This window comes from Xenopus laevis, chromosome 9_10L, assembly GCF_017654675.1.
Source record: "Xenopus laevis strain J_2021 chromosome 9_10L, Xenopus_laevis_v10.1, whole genome shotgun sequence".
NCBI lineage: Eukaryota > Metazoa > Chordata > Amphibia > Anura > Pipidae > Xenopus > Xenopus laevis.
This window is the reverse complement of record NC_054387.1, coordinates 2,825,051-2,842,014: the sequence shown is the minus strand read 5'-3', so window position 1 is coordinate 2,842,014 and position 16,964 is coordinate 2,825,051. Positions and strand designations below refer to the sequence as shown.

Here is a 16,964-nt window from a genome sequence, read left to right as displayed (position 1 = left end):
ACTAACCTTTTCTGCCTTCTCTTGCTCATCACTGAAGAACCAATCAAACTGCAGCATGTGAGATAAAAGAGGAAAAAATGAGTAGAGGAAGAGACACAAGACAGCATATGTATGAAATGCAAACATAGGTACAGACAAATATTAGCTCTGGGTGTTAAGAGCATAAATGACACCGGTACAACATTACAGTCTACTATAATTAATGAGACGCTTATATTGGCCCATCTGACCCTCACTTACATGTTGGATGAGCGTCTCCACAATCTTGTATCGGTCAGGCATGTGCGTCACCATGTCAGTCATGTTGTCCTCTGATGTGCGAACCAGTGTTGGACCAAAGACCAAGGCTAAGTTTCGGGGTTCCATCTGAATGGCCAGAAAAGATTTGTGAGAAGGAACCTATGCGATCCATTTACAGATTCTAGACACGGTCTTGGAAAAGTCCATCAATTGTAGATGGTGTTGTCTTTCTAGAACTGCCTTCTGCTGATGTGGATCCCTCTGCCGAGCCCCCCCCCCCCCCCCAAAAAAAGGGCTTTGACTTTTTAGAAGCCATTTATGGACATTGGTCTGAAAATTTAGAAGAAGCTGGTGTGTGCTTCAGGGGGACACTCAAGCATTGTGGAAACATCACTGATACCTTCATGTATAGGGGTTAAGCACTTCCTAACATTCCTACACTGCCCGGACCCACATTAACCTCACATTTTTATCTGTGGTTCTGGAATCGAATCATGGAAAAACCAAATTTAACACTAAGCCTAGCCAGAAGAGGAATTCTGTGAAATGTCCATGGACATTGACTTCAAGCAAATCAAAAAGGGGCAGTGGAGAGATGTTCTTGTTGATACTCACCTTGTTCTTCTCGGCGTGGTCAGCAATGGTTTTTAGGTGGCGCACAAGAAACCGAAGGGTCTCGTAGTAGTAAGAAGGCAGCTCTCTAATCTGGGGAAAGACGAAAAGATTCCCTTGAGGTAGAATCAGGACTGGACAAGCCAATCGCACATAAAACTTCTCTATTAACTACTAGCATCCTTTCATTGAAGGTAGATACTATTACCAGCTTTGTACTTACCCCTAATGTCCATCTAACTGGTTTATAAGACGAGCCCCCTATCCACAGCTATAGAACTCTTCTGGGGGGGGGAGTTTGTTGCAAGGTTTAGGTACCTTTACCATAAGGTGGTGCTGTCCAATATTTTCAGTGTAATGGGTCAATGATCCTACATGCTTGTGCCCTCTATGACATTAATTTAGTGATGTCAAACAAGTTTCTGAGCAGTCAAGAGGCCATTAAAATTCCTAAGAGAGTCACATTTGGCCGGTGAGCCTCAAGGAGGACAGCTTTGGGTATATGTACCTAAACTCTCAGTGTGGCCCCCCTCTTGAGTGTGTCTTTGACATACTCTTAGAATGTTATATGAGACTGACTATAATAACTATGTTTTATTTACCACTATCCTTGTTTGAGCTAAAGAAAACACAGATGAATGCTGGATAGCTAAAGGGACCTCAAACCCAAGTTTGCCTCAGGGATTTATCAAGTCATCCATATCTGCGTGAGGTAAGGCAGGTAGACAATAAATAAGACCTGCCCTCCTCTATGTTATCTGATGCATGTGTTTTAGTGCAAGCAGCAGCACGTCCTTAGGTCAGGCCACGGTTCAGCCAATGAGGATCAGCGTGAGCTGTAATGCTAATGCCCCGCAAGGCTGTTTCTCTGCCTGTGATTGATCTAAGAGACACTACATCCTCATTGCCCATTTTTTTAGGCTAAGAGTGTGCATGTGCTGAGGAAGGACAGGCAGAAGTGTAAGCAGAGCATTACTGGGCCCTGGAACACGGCATTTAAGGAAGGGAACTGTACCAGTTTGCGAAGCATTTTCATTCTCTCTCTGGAATCCTCCAACCGGTTGGCTTCAATGAACTCGCTGTACTTGTCTATAATGGATTGAAATGGGAAATGCATTTAGAAGGCCACATCTCTTGACCAACCCTTCTATAAACTGCCCATGCACCCTTCCGTACTTCTATCCTATGCAGCCGCACACCCGCCTGATACACACACATCTGATCCACCAATGCTTTTATACATCTGTAAGCTTTTTGTGAGCTAAAGGGGGGCCCTGACCATATTTTAGACCAGCAAAGGGGGACTTGAAGTGGAGCAGTCCTATGATGTCTTCCTGCTGCCACACTTTCCTCCCAGTATATACAATCCCAGACCTTCTTTCCCTAACCTCTTACTACTGTACATATCAGGAACCCCACCCTACGTCCAACTGTGGGAGAAGATATAAACAGCTGAAGGCCTAATCTTCCTGTTTTCAACACTCTAAACATAGAAAGCTTCCATCCCATACCCTTGTAGCTTTGTCCCATTTAGTGGGCCCCAGCTTTATCCTACAACCCCCTTCCACTACAAATTACACTACAGCTTCATCCCATATGTCATAGACATTATACCAACAGGCCATGCCTTCAGTCTAACTCCCTTTCTCACTAGATGCACCAGCAGGCTCCACTGGTAAGCGTTCTAATAGGCCAACCTTTCTATTTTATAATAGGCCCACCTTCTCGTACTGCTCAATTGCCCCTGTAGATCACAACTCGTTTTCCTTTTACTGGACATATTCCTGACACCCATAACAAACCCCAGTAGGCTGGTTTACCCAAGTGGGTGCCCCATCATCTCCTTGCTTGGAATACAAACTTACACCCAACACTTTAATGTTCCACATAGAAGAGGGAATACAAACCATCAGTGAAAAGAGGTTCCGGGAGTTTCCGAAAAAACAATTTCAGCAAACTGCTGACTACATTGAGGTCCTGCCACCTCTGAAACACAAGGGGGAACGAGAAGGAGACAATCGTTATGGATGGATGTGCCATTAGGCATCAAGCAGGCTGCTGGGAGCACAAACAGCAAAAATCTATTTCTATTGTTGTTTCAGTTCAGATTGATGTAGGAGATTCGGTAATAAGAACCCTCACATTAATACATACAGGTGCAGACAGGGCAAGAATTAAGAATTTTGGATGAAGTACTTTGGATAATACACACACAAAGCCTGAGCCTAAGAACCCAATATGTGAAGGTAATTAAAGGAACACAATCATTAACATTAATGATCATCAGCGCTATCATAACAGACTTGCAAACTGTGTAAATGATATAAACCCAAATGTTTCTCCGGCACTGGGCCACAATGTCAGCATTCCGGGCAGACTCCTCCATGGGAAGCTTTAGATTGACGTTTCTCAACTATCTCAGGGGGGCGGTATTCATGTATTGCTGTAAAACGATCCAGGTAGTTGTTCGCTGTGAGTTATTATAAACAATCCAAGAGAAAAGGGAGCTTCCCATGGAGGAACCAGCAGGGAACCCGGACATTGTTATCAGCACCGGATGGACTCTACAGTGAAGGTGCAAATAGATAGAACACAATGTTGTGCATTTTAACTATTCTCATGGATCATAGGTTGCATTTGCAGTAGAATGACTGGGAGCCATGACTTGATTTTGGGAATTATTCTGGAATGTAGAATGACTGGGATTTATGATTTGGGTGTTTGTTCCTCTTACCTGGTCCTGCATGTTGGATTCACTGAGGCCCTTGTTGAGATGCTCTTGCAGACTGCTCACCACCGCATTATTTCCAGGGACGCGGTAAATACCCAAGTATTCCAAACCCTTCTGTTCCACCAGGGAGCAGCACAGCTCAACGATCAGAGGCACTCTCTGCGGGGAAACAAGGGACAGTAATGTTGGCAGGTCATAACAAATTCTATTTCTGGACTGATGTGAGTGAACCATCTCACCTTATTCTCTGCTGCAGGCTGACAGTCCTCCAGTCTTACTCCAAACGCCCGTGGAGGACACTTTTTGTTCTTTTTCATGAGGTTTATTCCCCAGGCCACCTTGGATGGTTGCGCTTCCTCTGTTAATGGAAGTTGCAGTGAGACGGTGCCTTCCAAATATGCATCAGCACAAAGCATAGCAATTATTAGGCTAATACCTACCTTTGGCAGCACCGTCCGGTTTAGGAGAGCGAGGAGCACTCACACCAGTTGTCCATAAGAGATCAGGACGGATGCCCAAGCTCCGTGACCCCTTGGGGGACGTTTCCTGTTTGACCCCTGTAACACTGGCAAAACAAAGACACTGTGGTCAAATTAGAACAGAGACATCTTATAGAAAACCATCATCCACAAGTAGGATTTTGGGAACTTACCTTACTTTGCGATAATCGTTTAATTTCTTGTTAATTAATGCTTGGCTGGCAAAGCCGGGGTCCTGAGGAGAAAGAAAGATTGCTGCAATGAAGTTACAAAAAGTGGAAGCCAAACCACATGCAAAAGTAAAACCTCCTCGGCTCCTAAAATTAAGCAATTATCTACCTGTCATTAAGTTCTTTCACAAACACACACACTCGCACCCCTCACCTCCCCCTCCATCCGGCTGTTCTCCCGGATAGCTTTGACCCAGCCGAGCATGTCATCCCGATCCTCAGCCTGAAAGAGATATTCACAGAAGTCAGGAGTCGTCAGCCGAAAGACGTGCTTCCTTTTGGTCTCGCTGTAAGAGATGTCCACCAGGCTTCCGAGGATGCTGATTGGCTGCTCCTCCTCACCTGGCCCGGGGCCCCGTGCTTCTGGGCGCTCCTTGTGCAAAAACAGCAGGTGAGGGCGCAGGACAGCAAACACTCGCTTCCACTGACGAAGGCCACTGCCAACCTTCTAAAAGGACAAAAACATCATTCAGGAGACAGGGCATAAGCCTGGGGCCTACATCTGATCTACTCCTATGGTAAAGCATTCAATAACCAATAGCTCAAGTCAATACATGGTCAATAAGATAGAAAGATATCTACCGTTTCCTGAATTCCCAGACAGATAACCACCCACAGCAACAAAACCCATCCAAAAGCCCTAATCACACTTACCCACCCACGTTAACATGGAAGCTTGCAACTCTAAATGTACATCCTACCTTTCCCTTGTTGGTGAGAATCTGCTTATACTGCAGCCAGCCCTCCCTGCGCACGTCACTGAACTCCGTCTGAGTAAGTTCCGAGGCCGAGTGACGCTTCGACCGTCCTTCCTCGGAGGCCACCAAACTATCTAAGGACTGTAGGAGACGGAAGTGACAGTCAGTATAAACACAAGCATGTGTATGGATCCCAAAGTGCCCTACTGCTCAACAGCCAATTTTTACCCCATCAGTGAAGAAACTCCGGAGCATCTTCAAGCTTGGCACTCGACCCACGACACGCCTGTGAGATGCAAGGTGAGACAGTATCTATGAATAGTGTCCGTTCACTATCATTTCCTTAGCTTGTCCTGGAGGTATTACGATTAACTAGAGCTTATCAAATGCCACCCATCAGCTTATTAATTGGCAGATTCGCCCCCCAGTGGTCCACCAACAATCAATTCAACAGCTGCCCGTTGTAACGACATTGTATCACCCCTTCTTCTGCACGTTCTAATATCTATTTCCAATCAATAACACTCAAAGACTCCAACATGATTTTCCTTCACATTCACCACCGAGCTGACTATCACAAGGTCCATTCCCATTCGCCCACCCCCTAGATACAATCATAATGCTACCCCCCCAATCATGACAATTCATCATCCCCACCCTATCTGTCTTTTCAGGATCCCTGAAATTCCTCCATAAACCTCACACGTGTTCACCTTTGCAGTCTTCCTTCATCTCGGAAGGTGTTGAGTCCATCGTCACACGATTTTGACCGCTCGGTAGTAATGGCGAGGAGATATGAAGAACGCCGGCTGGACTTAATACTGCCTGTGTGAAGGATAAGGACCATGAGATACAAAACCAAGAAGAGAATGAAAGTCCCAGCAACAAGCAAGTGAGACCTACGCATTGAATGGAAAACCACAAGCAGAAGAATAGCAACATGTAGATGAACCCTTTGGATTGGATCAAACATTTATGCACCCTACGGAATTTGGGTCTGATTTGTTTGGTCCAATCCAGTTGGATCACAAGACTGATTTTACCATTGGAGCAATTGACCAACATTTTGGCTGTTTCATGAAAATCACCCAAACTGTGTTGCATTCCTTAAAGTGGACCTTATGGAGTCACATGGGCGTTGCATATTCTTGGATTTCCAAGTAGACATTTGCAAGCAGTCCAATAATGCTTTGAGTAATTTAATCTAAAGAATTGGGTCTGATCTCCAAGTGGAATCAAGATCTAAGAGCTAAAAATCATGAATGACCAGGGATGAATTGGAAAAGTAAAGGGAGTGAAAAAGCCATAAAGAATAGAGGGAGTCAAGCGGAAAAGGAAAGGGAGTGAAGAAGCCATAACAGATAGAGGAAGGAAAGGGGAAAAGGAAAGGGAGTGAAGAAGCCATAAAGGATAGAGGGAGTAAAGTGGAAGGTAGAGGAAGGTTTGCCTCGAGGCTGGAGCATGGGGAGCACTTACTGAGGTCCTGAGAGTAATGGCGACTGATATTAAAGCTGAAGGAGGGTGAGGAAGGACTGGCGGAGATAACAGGGGCGGAGTTTATGGCGCTTGACACCACACAGGAGGCAGGGACGTGTTTGGCGCGGAGGTCAATGCTAGGACTTGTTGGCTCATCTGGATAGAAAAAGCAAGAGAAAAGGGTAAATATATATAAAAATGAATTTTGGGGACAGCTAGGGACAATAAGGTAGGGATGAGAAAAGTTCTGCTATGCATTGGGGATACAAAATGTCTTGGAATTCAGATGCATCCCCACAGCATTATGTATGTCTTGAAGAAGAACAAATCCTAGCTTCTCTATCTCAATAGCAAATCCCATTCTAACGCCACCCCCCTCAACTAAAGATCTATGACTGAATACGTTTCTAGCGCTCCCCTGACATTGGGGTCCATATTTGTACACTGTTCTTAGGTAAGTAGAGGGGGATTTGGATTAGTAGTGGCGAGCTGTGTTGGCCAATGATTTGCATGGTCCATGGCAATAGTCTCCTACCTATGAAAGGTATGGATGCCAGTGGCTCCTCAGAGGGGGGCAGTGGGGGCACCCTTTGCAGCGGTCGCTCTCGGGGAGTTTCTTCACTAACTGAGGTAGAAGTCGGGAGCTCTACGTCCTTCACTTCCGTTGGAAAGTGTAAATTGACTTGGCGTACAGTAGGAGTAGCCTTTCGCCCAGAAGGGGGCTTCTGCCTCAGGACTACCTCCTCCCTTCTCTCCTGCGTGGAAGAACTGTCCTCTGTGGAGCTGCCCGACACTGCAGATTCTCTCCTCTCGGCCGGAGAAGCTGGAGAAGTGGAATACTGCTCGGTCCTGAAGGTTGGGAGGCCGCTAAAGGCAGTTTCCCGGAAAGAAAAGGCATTTAGAAGTTCAGTTCGTCTCTGGAATGAGGGACTGTAGCTACGGTATCCAATGTACCCAGAATCCCCAGAGCTGGTGTGTGGCTGTGGGGGCTTTGCTGCTTCCCTTAGGCCAGGAGATACTGTTTGGCTTGGGCGAGCACGAGGGGGTGCTTGAGAAGAATGAAGTGGTCTGTCCTGTGGCCAGATGCGGTGCTCATAAGGAGGAGAAATGAGAGCATTTAAGTTGAGTTTCTCTGCAGATCTACCATATTGAGCGAGGAAGTTATCAGACTGTGCCCGGTTACCCCAAGACTCATACACCGGAGCCTGATGAAGAGTGTCCTGGGATACACTGTGGGGCCAGTTACTCAGGTGAACGGCCTCTCCTAGCCGGTCCTGTGATGCGCTGCGTCTTCTCGGGGGTAAGGCTGAGCCCCTTCGAGGGGCCTGTTGGGACATCCAGCTGCACAGTGCCTGTTGTCGCTCCCATGGACTCACCCACCGTGGGCTGGCCAGTCGATCCCAGGGTTCAGGTGAAACATTTTGTGGAGCATCTTGCATATAGCGAGATTGCCAGCCATGGCTGGTGTGGGGGGGTCCAGGACCCCTGAATCTGTCTGACGGGGACCCTTGGTAGGATCGAGGTTGGGGAACAGAAGTAGGAGCAGTCCGGGGGTAATTGTCATGGTGGGCAGGGCTGCCTCTTGGCACGTCACTGTGAATGGGGCTTCTAACGTTGGTGGCATCAGTGGAGTTGGGATGGTGGTACCGAGAGGCAGGTGCATATGCTGGAACTGGCTCGTGTGTCCTCCATGGATAGTAGACCTGTGGGGGCTCAGGGATGCTGTGTGCACCACCTCGATATGGCTCATTCCCTCTCAGATATGCATCCTGGGAATAGGCCTGAGGAATGAGGGATAGAAAGTGGTCACAAAGCTGGGAGAGGGGTGACTTGAAGTACAACAAACAGATCATGGGAGACAGTGATGGCTTTAAATTATATATAAAAAAAAACATTATGAATTGCCGCCCCTATAATATAAACCATTATCTACAGAGATCCGAAAATCTACCATGAGCCAGGTAAGCAGGGACGAGGTTTCTTCCATCTCTTGTTACTTTAGGAAATGAAACACTCGGATTCTGATGATCCCCCTACGACTGGAAGATTCAGTGGTACATGTATGTATAACACTCACCAACTGTAATATATCTTCATCCCGGGGCATAATGGACAGTTCCAGGGTATCCGCACTGCAAAACAAAAGGAATGACAGTCGGCTAAGTGGCCACACAGATACGCTGGGGACAGACACAGACAGTCATACATTATTGTGCCTATGGGAATCATTTCAGTTTTATTCTTATGTTCTCTTGTACCTGTTCTGTATGAGCGCAATAACTTGGGAGTAGGTTTTTCCAATGATGCTCTCGCCATTCACCTTCACCAGTCGGTCACCTGGAAGAGTAAATGAGAGTCCGTTACCCACTCCAGGTGAAAATGTTCCCCCCTACCCCTTATGTTTAGCCCAGAAAGAGGGTGCAAGGCAGTGCACAATATGAAAACGGCACCCTCTTTACTAGGTGGGCCGTCCTCTCACCTGTGCACAATCCTGCCTTCTGAGCCGGCCCTCCTTCCTTCACCTGCTTGACAAAGATGGTGTCCATAGGCTCCAGTTGACTGGGCGCTGCTGAGGGGAGATCTGAGGTACATGGGAAGAATTAGGAAATGAAACAGAAGTAACAGAAGCAGTAGAACAATTCCCTAATTCAGGCTTCTGTAAAACTCCGATTTAAATTGATTTAGCTTCCGTTTATTTCCTCTTACATAACACAGAAACAAGGATGAATCATCTCACTGTCTGTACAGGACATATTTGCACTTACACATGAGTGAGAAATGCCATACCCCTTGCCTCAGCCGTCACAGTAACGGTTCATTGGAATCCTGGTTAATAAAAGCAGCAGAGCAGCATTGCTTCTCTCTCATGTATTGCTATCGGGTTCTGTGCCTAATGTACTGCCTTTTTAACTAAAAATAAATAATGTTCCATCAGCCTGGCCCTATATGACTTTACATTCTCGCAACTGAAGCTTTTTTTTGGGGGGGGGGGTGTATTGTGGGATTGACATTCATGAAGGAACCAGAATTCTGCATGCAGCACATTAGGGTGAGATGTGGGGTACATGCAGGGCCCCAGTTTGAAAGCACATTAGGATAAGATGTGGGGTACATGCAGGGTCTTAGCATGAAAGCACATAAGTGTGAGATGTGGGGTACATGCAGGGTCCCAGCATGAAAGCACATTAGGGTGAGATGTGGGGTACATGCAGGGTCCCGGCATGAAAGCACATTAGGGTGAGATGTGGGGGTACATGCAGGGTCCTGGCATGAAAGCACATTAAGGTGAGATGTGGGTACATGCAGGATCCCGGCATGAAAGCACATTAGGGTGAAATATGGGGTATATGCAGGGCCCCAGTTTGAAAGCACATTAGGGTGTGATGTGGGGTACATGCAAGGTCCCAGCATGACAGCACATTAGGGTAAGATGTGGGGTACATGCAGGGTCCCGGCATGACAGCACATTAGGGTGAGTTGTGGGGTACATGCAGGGTCCCAACATGAAATCCCATTAGGGTGAGATGTGGGGTACATGCAAGGTCCCAGCATGAAAGCACATTAGGGTAAGATGTTGGGTACACGCAGAGAGCACTTACCTGCCCCTCCATCCTCCTCCTGCAAAGGAAGCACAAAGCCCAGTCAGTGAGATCAACATATCAACCCAATCACTTCCCAGTAACCTTCTAATAAGCAGTGCCAAGTATTACATGGCATTATATAGCAGTGCCAAGCATTATTGGAGAATGCAGACGACAGTTGGTGGATCTACCTGGTGGACAGAGGTGACGGCAGATTCGGGTGGGTACACTATGAAGTGGCGCAGAGTGAATCCGAATCCGTGCTGACTCTTCCTGATGACCAGGGTTCTGGGTCCGACCCAATGAAAGGACTCGTCCAGCGGTGGAGAATTGCTCGGACAGCCCCCATCCCGCTGCACCACGGGGGTCTAGGGAAGAAAAGTTGATTTTAATAAAGGATAAAATAAATGAGAAGCAGTAAAGTGACAGTCAGACAGCAGCCGGCACTTTGATATAGTACATACGACCAGTTTATTGCTCTAACATAGATCTGCTTGCAGGCTCCTCACCATGTACCGAGTCAGGGGGTCACACCCGCACCCCCTCTGTGTGGGCAGCCCATGAAATAAATACCCCCCCCCCCGCCATCCTGGATCTTTCCCAGCATCCCATTCACAGTGTCGGCATGGCGATTGCATCAGTGCTGAGCTATTGGACCAGGAGGGAGGGGTCCGTGACAGAGATGTCCTGGAAATGAATCAATTGGGCACAGCTGAGCCCCAAGGACACGACCAAAAAACAATGGGCAACTGCTGGCACACACGGGCTTCTGACATGTGAAGAGGAGCGCAACCGACCGACCAACCGCAACACCCCTCTGCTGGCAACGGGTTTTATTCAGGCACCGCAATGAAACACAAGGAAGGGAGGCTGCACAAATACCATACCCCTACCTGGATTTTAATAATAAAACTGTAGATTCACAGAGCAATCATTATTTTTGGCTGCCAGGGTCAGTGACCCCCCCTCCCCCAATTTGAACGCTGGAAACAAAATCTACAAAAAATATATAACGAAGACTAATTGCAATGTTGCTAGGAATAGGAAGTTATAGGACATACAAAAAGTTAACTTAAAGGAGAACCATCTCTTTAGCAGTTTATAGGAGTGATGGGCACCAGGTATATTACTGGCTGAGCTTTGGGGGGGGGTAAGTACAGGACTGATTGGAGGGGGCTTTTTATACTAGTCACACATTGTGCATAGCTAATCAGCAAGTCACTTAGATGCATGCTGCAGACTGACATGGTTTATGTGCAGCCATGCATCTAAATGAAGTGCTAGCTTGTCGTACAGGATATGAATTTGATATGTGGGGTGAGGGGGCAACCCTAGCTATGAACAAGACCGGCTTCAACATGGCTTGGCACAGGACTGGTGGGGGGAAAGGGGCCAGAGGACTGGCTGCACTTGGGGGGGTGCAATGATGTTTAGGACCAGCTGCACCACGGAGGGTAACCCAAGTATCAGATAAAACCCTTTGCTTTTAAAGCATTGCAAAAACATGGCTGCTTGGCCTCATCAGTGCACAGTTCTAGCCAATGCCTTATATCAATATTAAACGAGAAATTCTCCTTCAGCTCATACTAATATGGAACTACAGACCCCAGCATTCCCTGACAGCCCACCCATCAGCGCTAAATGCTTCTGACTGATGTCACAATGGTTACATAATACGGGTGCATCGCTCTCTCCCCATCTCATTCCAGTGAGTTAATGCTGCGCACACACAATAATAAGCCCCAAATGAGAATAACAATGCATATTAGCAGTCACCTTGGTGGAATTACGGCTTGCAGCCTTGTTATTGTGTAATTAGAATAAATATATATATATATATATATATACTGTATATATGCGCACCTGACTCTTGTATTCTAATGTCCCCGACACCTACACAGAGCGGCACCCATAATGAGCCTGGCCCTTCCATGTGCTGCTCGGTGCATGATGGGAAGGAGCCCGTGTATAGAGCCTTTCATACACTGATGGGCCTGGGGACTGGCAGGGACAAAAGCTCCTTTTTGTGAGACTGGATCACATGCCGATGAGGGATGTTCCCCGACACAGAAAGGCAGGAATTTTCATTTTCTCACTATTTCCCCCACTCCCTATGGATAATCTGCAGCCAAATAGAGCACAAAGCCTGAGAGAGAAGCTTCGGATCCCATGGAGGAATTGGGTAGAACCTGGTACCCCTCCCCTATCCCCTCTTTGTTGTGCCGGCACAATGCTGAGGGCACAGAACCTTCCTTTTGTTCTCGGGCGACAGATACAGAACTTTCCATACAAGTGAAGGGGCGTTTGTTTGCTGCCCACTATCCAGGTTACAACAATAAACAATATTAGATTGTAAGCTCTTGCACAGAAGTCTTCTTAGGGGTGGCTTCCTCTAGTTGGGGTCCATCAGGGGGGCAATAGGATGTCCCACAGGGCTGCAGCTGTATAGGGGGGTCCTGTGCAAAGGTGGGGCCCGGAGTCAATTGTCTAGTCTCCGGCCTTTATTACAGTGTCTGACCTTTAACTGTTTTTATTGGTGTTTCTATTCATTTCCCTCAATTAGGCTCTTCTGACTCTCATTGTGGGTTTAACCTCAGATAACAAAGAAGGGCCCTAAACACCCATTCATTGGTGACCCCCTCCGAAACCAGCCGAGGGTGCTTTGTACCCGGGACGCCCCAAGGAAATAAACCGTCTGTCCCATGAGAATAAATGGGTTTCTGTAAATGACACCACTGATGGGCTGAAGCTGAGCAGCAGGAATGAGGGGGGACTGGTGCTCACAGAGGGGTCCTCTCCCCTAAAAAGCCTGGTCAGTTCCAAGCATTTATGCCGGTTATAAGTAAATGGGGGTAAATTCTACTGGAAAACCCGCAGAAACCAGAAACAGAACCGACACCCTCCCCTGGCCTAGTTACCCGGGCCGCAGAGCAAACCATGTCCCTGAAATACACGGAATAAATGGAAATTCAGGGAAAGATTATAAGTGAAAAAAGATAAGACGATTAGGATGAGTAGCTAAACCCGCCAGCTGAAAACGGGAATCCATGCAGATGAGTTAAGACTTTAAACATGTCCGTGTTTCCAGCGCAAGTTCAGAACCAAATGGGACTCACCAGGGATTGTGTGGGAAATGCATCCCATGCTCTTTGCTATTTCTCCAGCTACAAAGTGCAGAACAGTGAAATGGAAATCATCTTCAGTTTGCACTGGAACCCACTTCTTCAGAGCAAGAGCGCTGTCAATCAAACTGCCCTTCCAATGGTAAATACCCTGGATATTGAACACCTCCTTATCTGTAAGCAGCCACGGGTAAGTAGGAGTTTATAGCTAACATGCCCTACTTTGAGCACATTCTATACACAGATTGGAATTCTATACTACTTGGGAATTCATGTTCTAGACCCAGGGGCTTGTTGCCCTGAAGAACAATGATCCAAAGGGCCCTTGGACCTCCAGTTGGACCTAGACTAGGACTAGTTTCATATAATCCCACCTCCGAACCCAAACGACAGTTTATCCTTCTCCAGCCAATAGCTGCCATCCTAAATCATTCCAAATCAGGCTGATCTGATCATAGGGACCCTGGTGCCAACGATTGGATCATAATGTTGGTCTGTGCAGGGCAATGGGAGGACAACATCAATACACAGATGTGGTTCTTGTCCAATGGGTTCGTCTAACCTCGCCCATAGACACCTGGCCGGACCGGAGTTCTTTTTCGGAAGTCCGTCGTAATTGAGCCGACCCCCAAATCTTACACAAAGTGCATCTGAATCAATATGGGCAGCAGAAAAGAACGGGCATTTTCTTGCTCATTGTTGGTACAAAGGAAACCTCACACTGGTGCAAAGTGCAAATAAAACTGTGGACTTAGTGTTTGGTCAGAGGCAGGTGCAACGTATAGGGTGCCCACCCAGCACCTCTCTCACAAATCATAGGGCATGGAAGGTGCCACAGATACCCTGGCACTTGCGCTCCAATCAGGAGCAAATACAATCAAAGGACAAATCACATTGGCATCTCTGCCGGGACAAACACAAATGACAAAATCAAATGTCACTTTGCCAGGCTGAATCAAGATGACACTTTCACATGTGTCAGGCTGAAATACAAATCACATGGTTCCTATAGACCAGGGATCCCCAACCTTTGCAACCCGTGAGCAACATTCAGAAGTAAAAGGAGTTGGGGAGCAACACTAGTATGAAAAATGTTCCTGGGTGCAAAATAAGGGCTGTGATTGGCCATTAAGTAGCTCCTATGTGGATTGTCAGCTAACACCAAGGCTCTGTTTGGCAGTGCACCTGGTTTTTATACAACCAAAACTTGCCTCAAAGTCTGTAATTCAAAAATAATAACCTGCTTTCAGGCCACTGGGAGCAACATCTAAGGGGTTGGAGAGCAACATGTTGCTCACGAGCTACTGGTTGGGGATCACTGCTATAGACATTCCTAATCGGTTAAGCCATAACACTCCAACTCTCCATGTAAATGGGGAAACAAAACAGAGGCCAGAGAGTAGATGGGCAATTAGGAAAGATACACATGACACTCTAATGAGACGAGAGGTGTCTTTGAACTGGGAAACCAAGGAAAACAAGTCCAACATCCACTGGCTCAGCCTAAACTTCTTCACTTCATTTCCCCCCTTAGGGGTTCAACCTTTGGTCAGGCTTCACCTTTGCTCCATAAAAGGTTACAGATATGGGACGTCACCCTAATTGACCTGCAAACTGGAGGAATCCAGGGCAGCAAATAGGCATGGTCCTCTAATCTCAGCTTGATTGGCATTAAGGGGAACCAGTACAAAATTTAGGAGCCACTGGCCTCAGCCATGAAGGCCCAAGGCATGGCTAGTAATTAACATATGCCTTTAGGCATCCACTAAGCCAATGATTCCTCTTGCATTCTGCACCTGTAAGCAAATGACTTTTCACCAACTAAATAGCACACAAACACCTACGCCATGTCCACGTTGAGGCCCATTTGCATGACTAGAGGCAGTACTGGTGTAGAACCAGCAGTGCAGCTGTGCAAAGACAAGAGGTGCAAGCTCCCTGCACTGCTATCCATCCATGTACACACTTGAAGCACATACTCAGCATAGCTCAGGGGTGATACACAAGTAGCGCAGTGCGTCTCATACTATAAATTGCCCATGCTGTATCTATATATATATTCACTTAGAAATTGTCTGCATAGTTAGACTCCACCTCTGCTCCATGTAAACACAGCCAGGCAACCGGATCAGCAGCTCATTCCTTGCACGCGTCTTACCACTTGAATTTTGTCCTGTTGTGGGTTCCTAATCCTGGACGAGAATGTGGAGGCCCCAACGCCCCGACTCCTGGAACTTGCCAGCCAAATGCAACATGGCTCTGGGGAACTGCAATCCACTCCCACGATCTTCTCCAAGCACCATGCCAGGCCTTGGGGGGCACAGACACTGCTCTGCACCCCAAGCATATCCAGCTCTCAGGGTGGTTAAAATCTACTCCATGTGGGTGTCATATCGGCCAGAGCTAGGGGAACCCATAACAGACAGTTTGCCAGAAGGAAAGCTGGTGAGGGTTGAGAGAAGATAAGAGGCCTACAGGCAGATAGACAGTGGCAACATTCAAGGCAAAGGACACGGAAAGAAACATGGAGACACAAAGCGATTGTCCGTGAGGACGGCCAGCTGTCTGTATGACAGATCTACCACATGCATCCTGGCACAAATACACCACCCATGGGAGAGCGAGGGTCTGGCCGATAACCAAGAAGCACAATACAATGAGAAGGAACTAGAACTGGTGAGAAGAGAGAGAAAGACAATGCCAGCCAGAAGAGAGAGACATAGAGACAAGTTGGAGAGAGCAGAGAGAAAAGCACAAAGAGAGAGAAGCACAGTTACACCGGGACATGGACACAGGGGAACTACTGGCCGGCTGAGCCTCAGCTGCTACTGGCTCTCACCCCACCCTGCCTGTGCCTCTCCCACCCAACCCTCTCCACTCCCCTTCACATGTCTCTCTCTCCACTCCCCTCCATTACCAAAACCACAGCTGACAGCAACACAGAGCAGGGCGGGGGGTCAGTAGCACAACCTGCCCATTTACCACTGCCCAGACACTCTGATCAGATCATTAACTGCCTGGGGGCACGAGGCCTGGGGTCACCTCCTGATGATGATGATGCTTATTGCTGGATGGAAGGTCCCCAACAGGGGGGTAACCAAAAAACTGAATATCGGTTGGTGTCATGTGTAGTGAACATGTATTTGTTGTGTTATATCTTTCCACCCCTCTGATTTCCCAAACACAACCAGGGGTAAAAAAAAAATGCCCAGAACCCTTTCAGTTTTGCATGTGAATTTGAGGAAACCCCATATGAAGCACTACTAGAAGCAATACCAGATCTGCTAACCAAGCCTCAGATACCTCAATTTCTTCTCAATAGCAGCAAGACAACCCCTGGCCAAAATCTGGAAGCAGAAGACTATCAATTTCCCTAACATGAAAGTGATTGGATATCCGTCAATGAAAAGCTTACTAGTATAACCTTAGACACACGCTCAGTTTTAAAAAATTTGACAACCTTGGATTGAATATACTGTAGGTATGAAGATCGAAACTCTTGTCGCTATAGATTTAAGAAAGAAGTAGGCCATTCTTATACATACCATAGGTTTTATTTTTTGTTTTTTCGTCTTTTTTTTTTGTATTCTGTATACGTTATTGAATAACTTTTGGCATTATCGTTAAACTCTGGATATGCTTTTAAATAACTATTGACATTTATATGATTCTCTCATGTTATCATATAATATACCAGTGTGTCCTTGTGAAGCAACTTCGGGCGACTTTGGAAAAACGAAGCATTCTGAGTTAGTAATGTGCAGGTCGGGTTTTACCTAACCCACCCTCCACCCA

At 46.9% G+C, this 16,964-nt stretch overlaps 1 protein-coding gene across 2 annotated transcripts in view; it reads right to left on the bottom strand.

Moving 5' to 3' along the window:
- arhgap23.L (Rho GTPase activating protein 23 L homeolog) overlaps positions 1 to 16,964 on the bottom strand; it is a 42,401-nt gene that overhangs the window by 6,939 nt on the left and 18,498 nt on the right. The window contains exons 1-21 of one of the 2 annotated variants that reach the window (XM_018234728.2): positions 15,328 to 16,000; positions 10,239 to 10,415; positions 10,066 to 10,084; positions 8,946 to 9,047; positions 8,725 to 8,803; positions 8,544 to 8,598; positions 7,002 to 8,247; positions 6,467 to 6,622; positions 5,704 to 5,815; positions 5,219 to 5,276; positions 4,994 to 5,131; positions 4,447 to 4,740; positions 4,236 to 4,297; positions 4,024 to 4,148; positions 3,823 to 3,941; positions 3,587 to 3,742; positions 2,760 to 2,838; positions 1,868 to 1,941; positions 856 to 945; positions 241 to 366; positions 7 to 48 (exon numbers count right to left, since the gene is read on the bottom strand). In XM_018234728.2, coding sequence (XP_018090217.1) covers positions 7 to 48; positions 241 to 366; positions 856 to 945; positions 1,868 to 1,941; positions 2,760 to 2,838; positions 3,587 to 3,742; positions 3,823 to 3,941; positions 4,024 to 4,148; positions 4,236 to 4,297; positions 4,447 to 4,740; positions 4,994 to 5,131; positions 5,219 to 5,276; positions 5,704 to 5,815; positions 6,467 to 6,622; positions 7,002 to 8,247; positions 8,544 to 8,598; positions 8,725 to 8,803; positions 8,946 to 9,047; positions 10,066 to 10,084; positions 10,239 to 10,415; positions 15,328 to 15,516 — 3,498 coding nt within the window. In that variant the 5' untranslated portion in view covers positions 15,517 to 16,000. Of the gene's footprint in view, positions 1 to 6; positions 49 to 240; positions 367 to 855; positions 946 to 1,867; positions 1,942 to 2,759; positions 2,839 to 3,586; positions 3,743 to 3,822; positions 3,942 to 4,023; positions 4,149 to 4,235; positions 4,298 to 4,446; positions 4,741 to 4,993; positions 5,132 to 5,218; positions 5,277 to 5,703; positions 5,816 to 6,466; positions 6,623 to 7,001; positions 8,248 to 8,543; positions 8,599 to 8,724; positions 8,804 to 8,945; positions 9,048 to 10,065; positions 10,085 to 10,238; positions 10,416 to 15,327; positions 16,001 to 16,964 lie in introns of those variants that run through there. The other variant, XM_041577325.1, reaches the window with a different exon arrangement.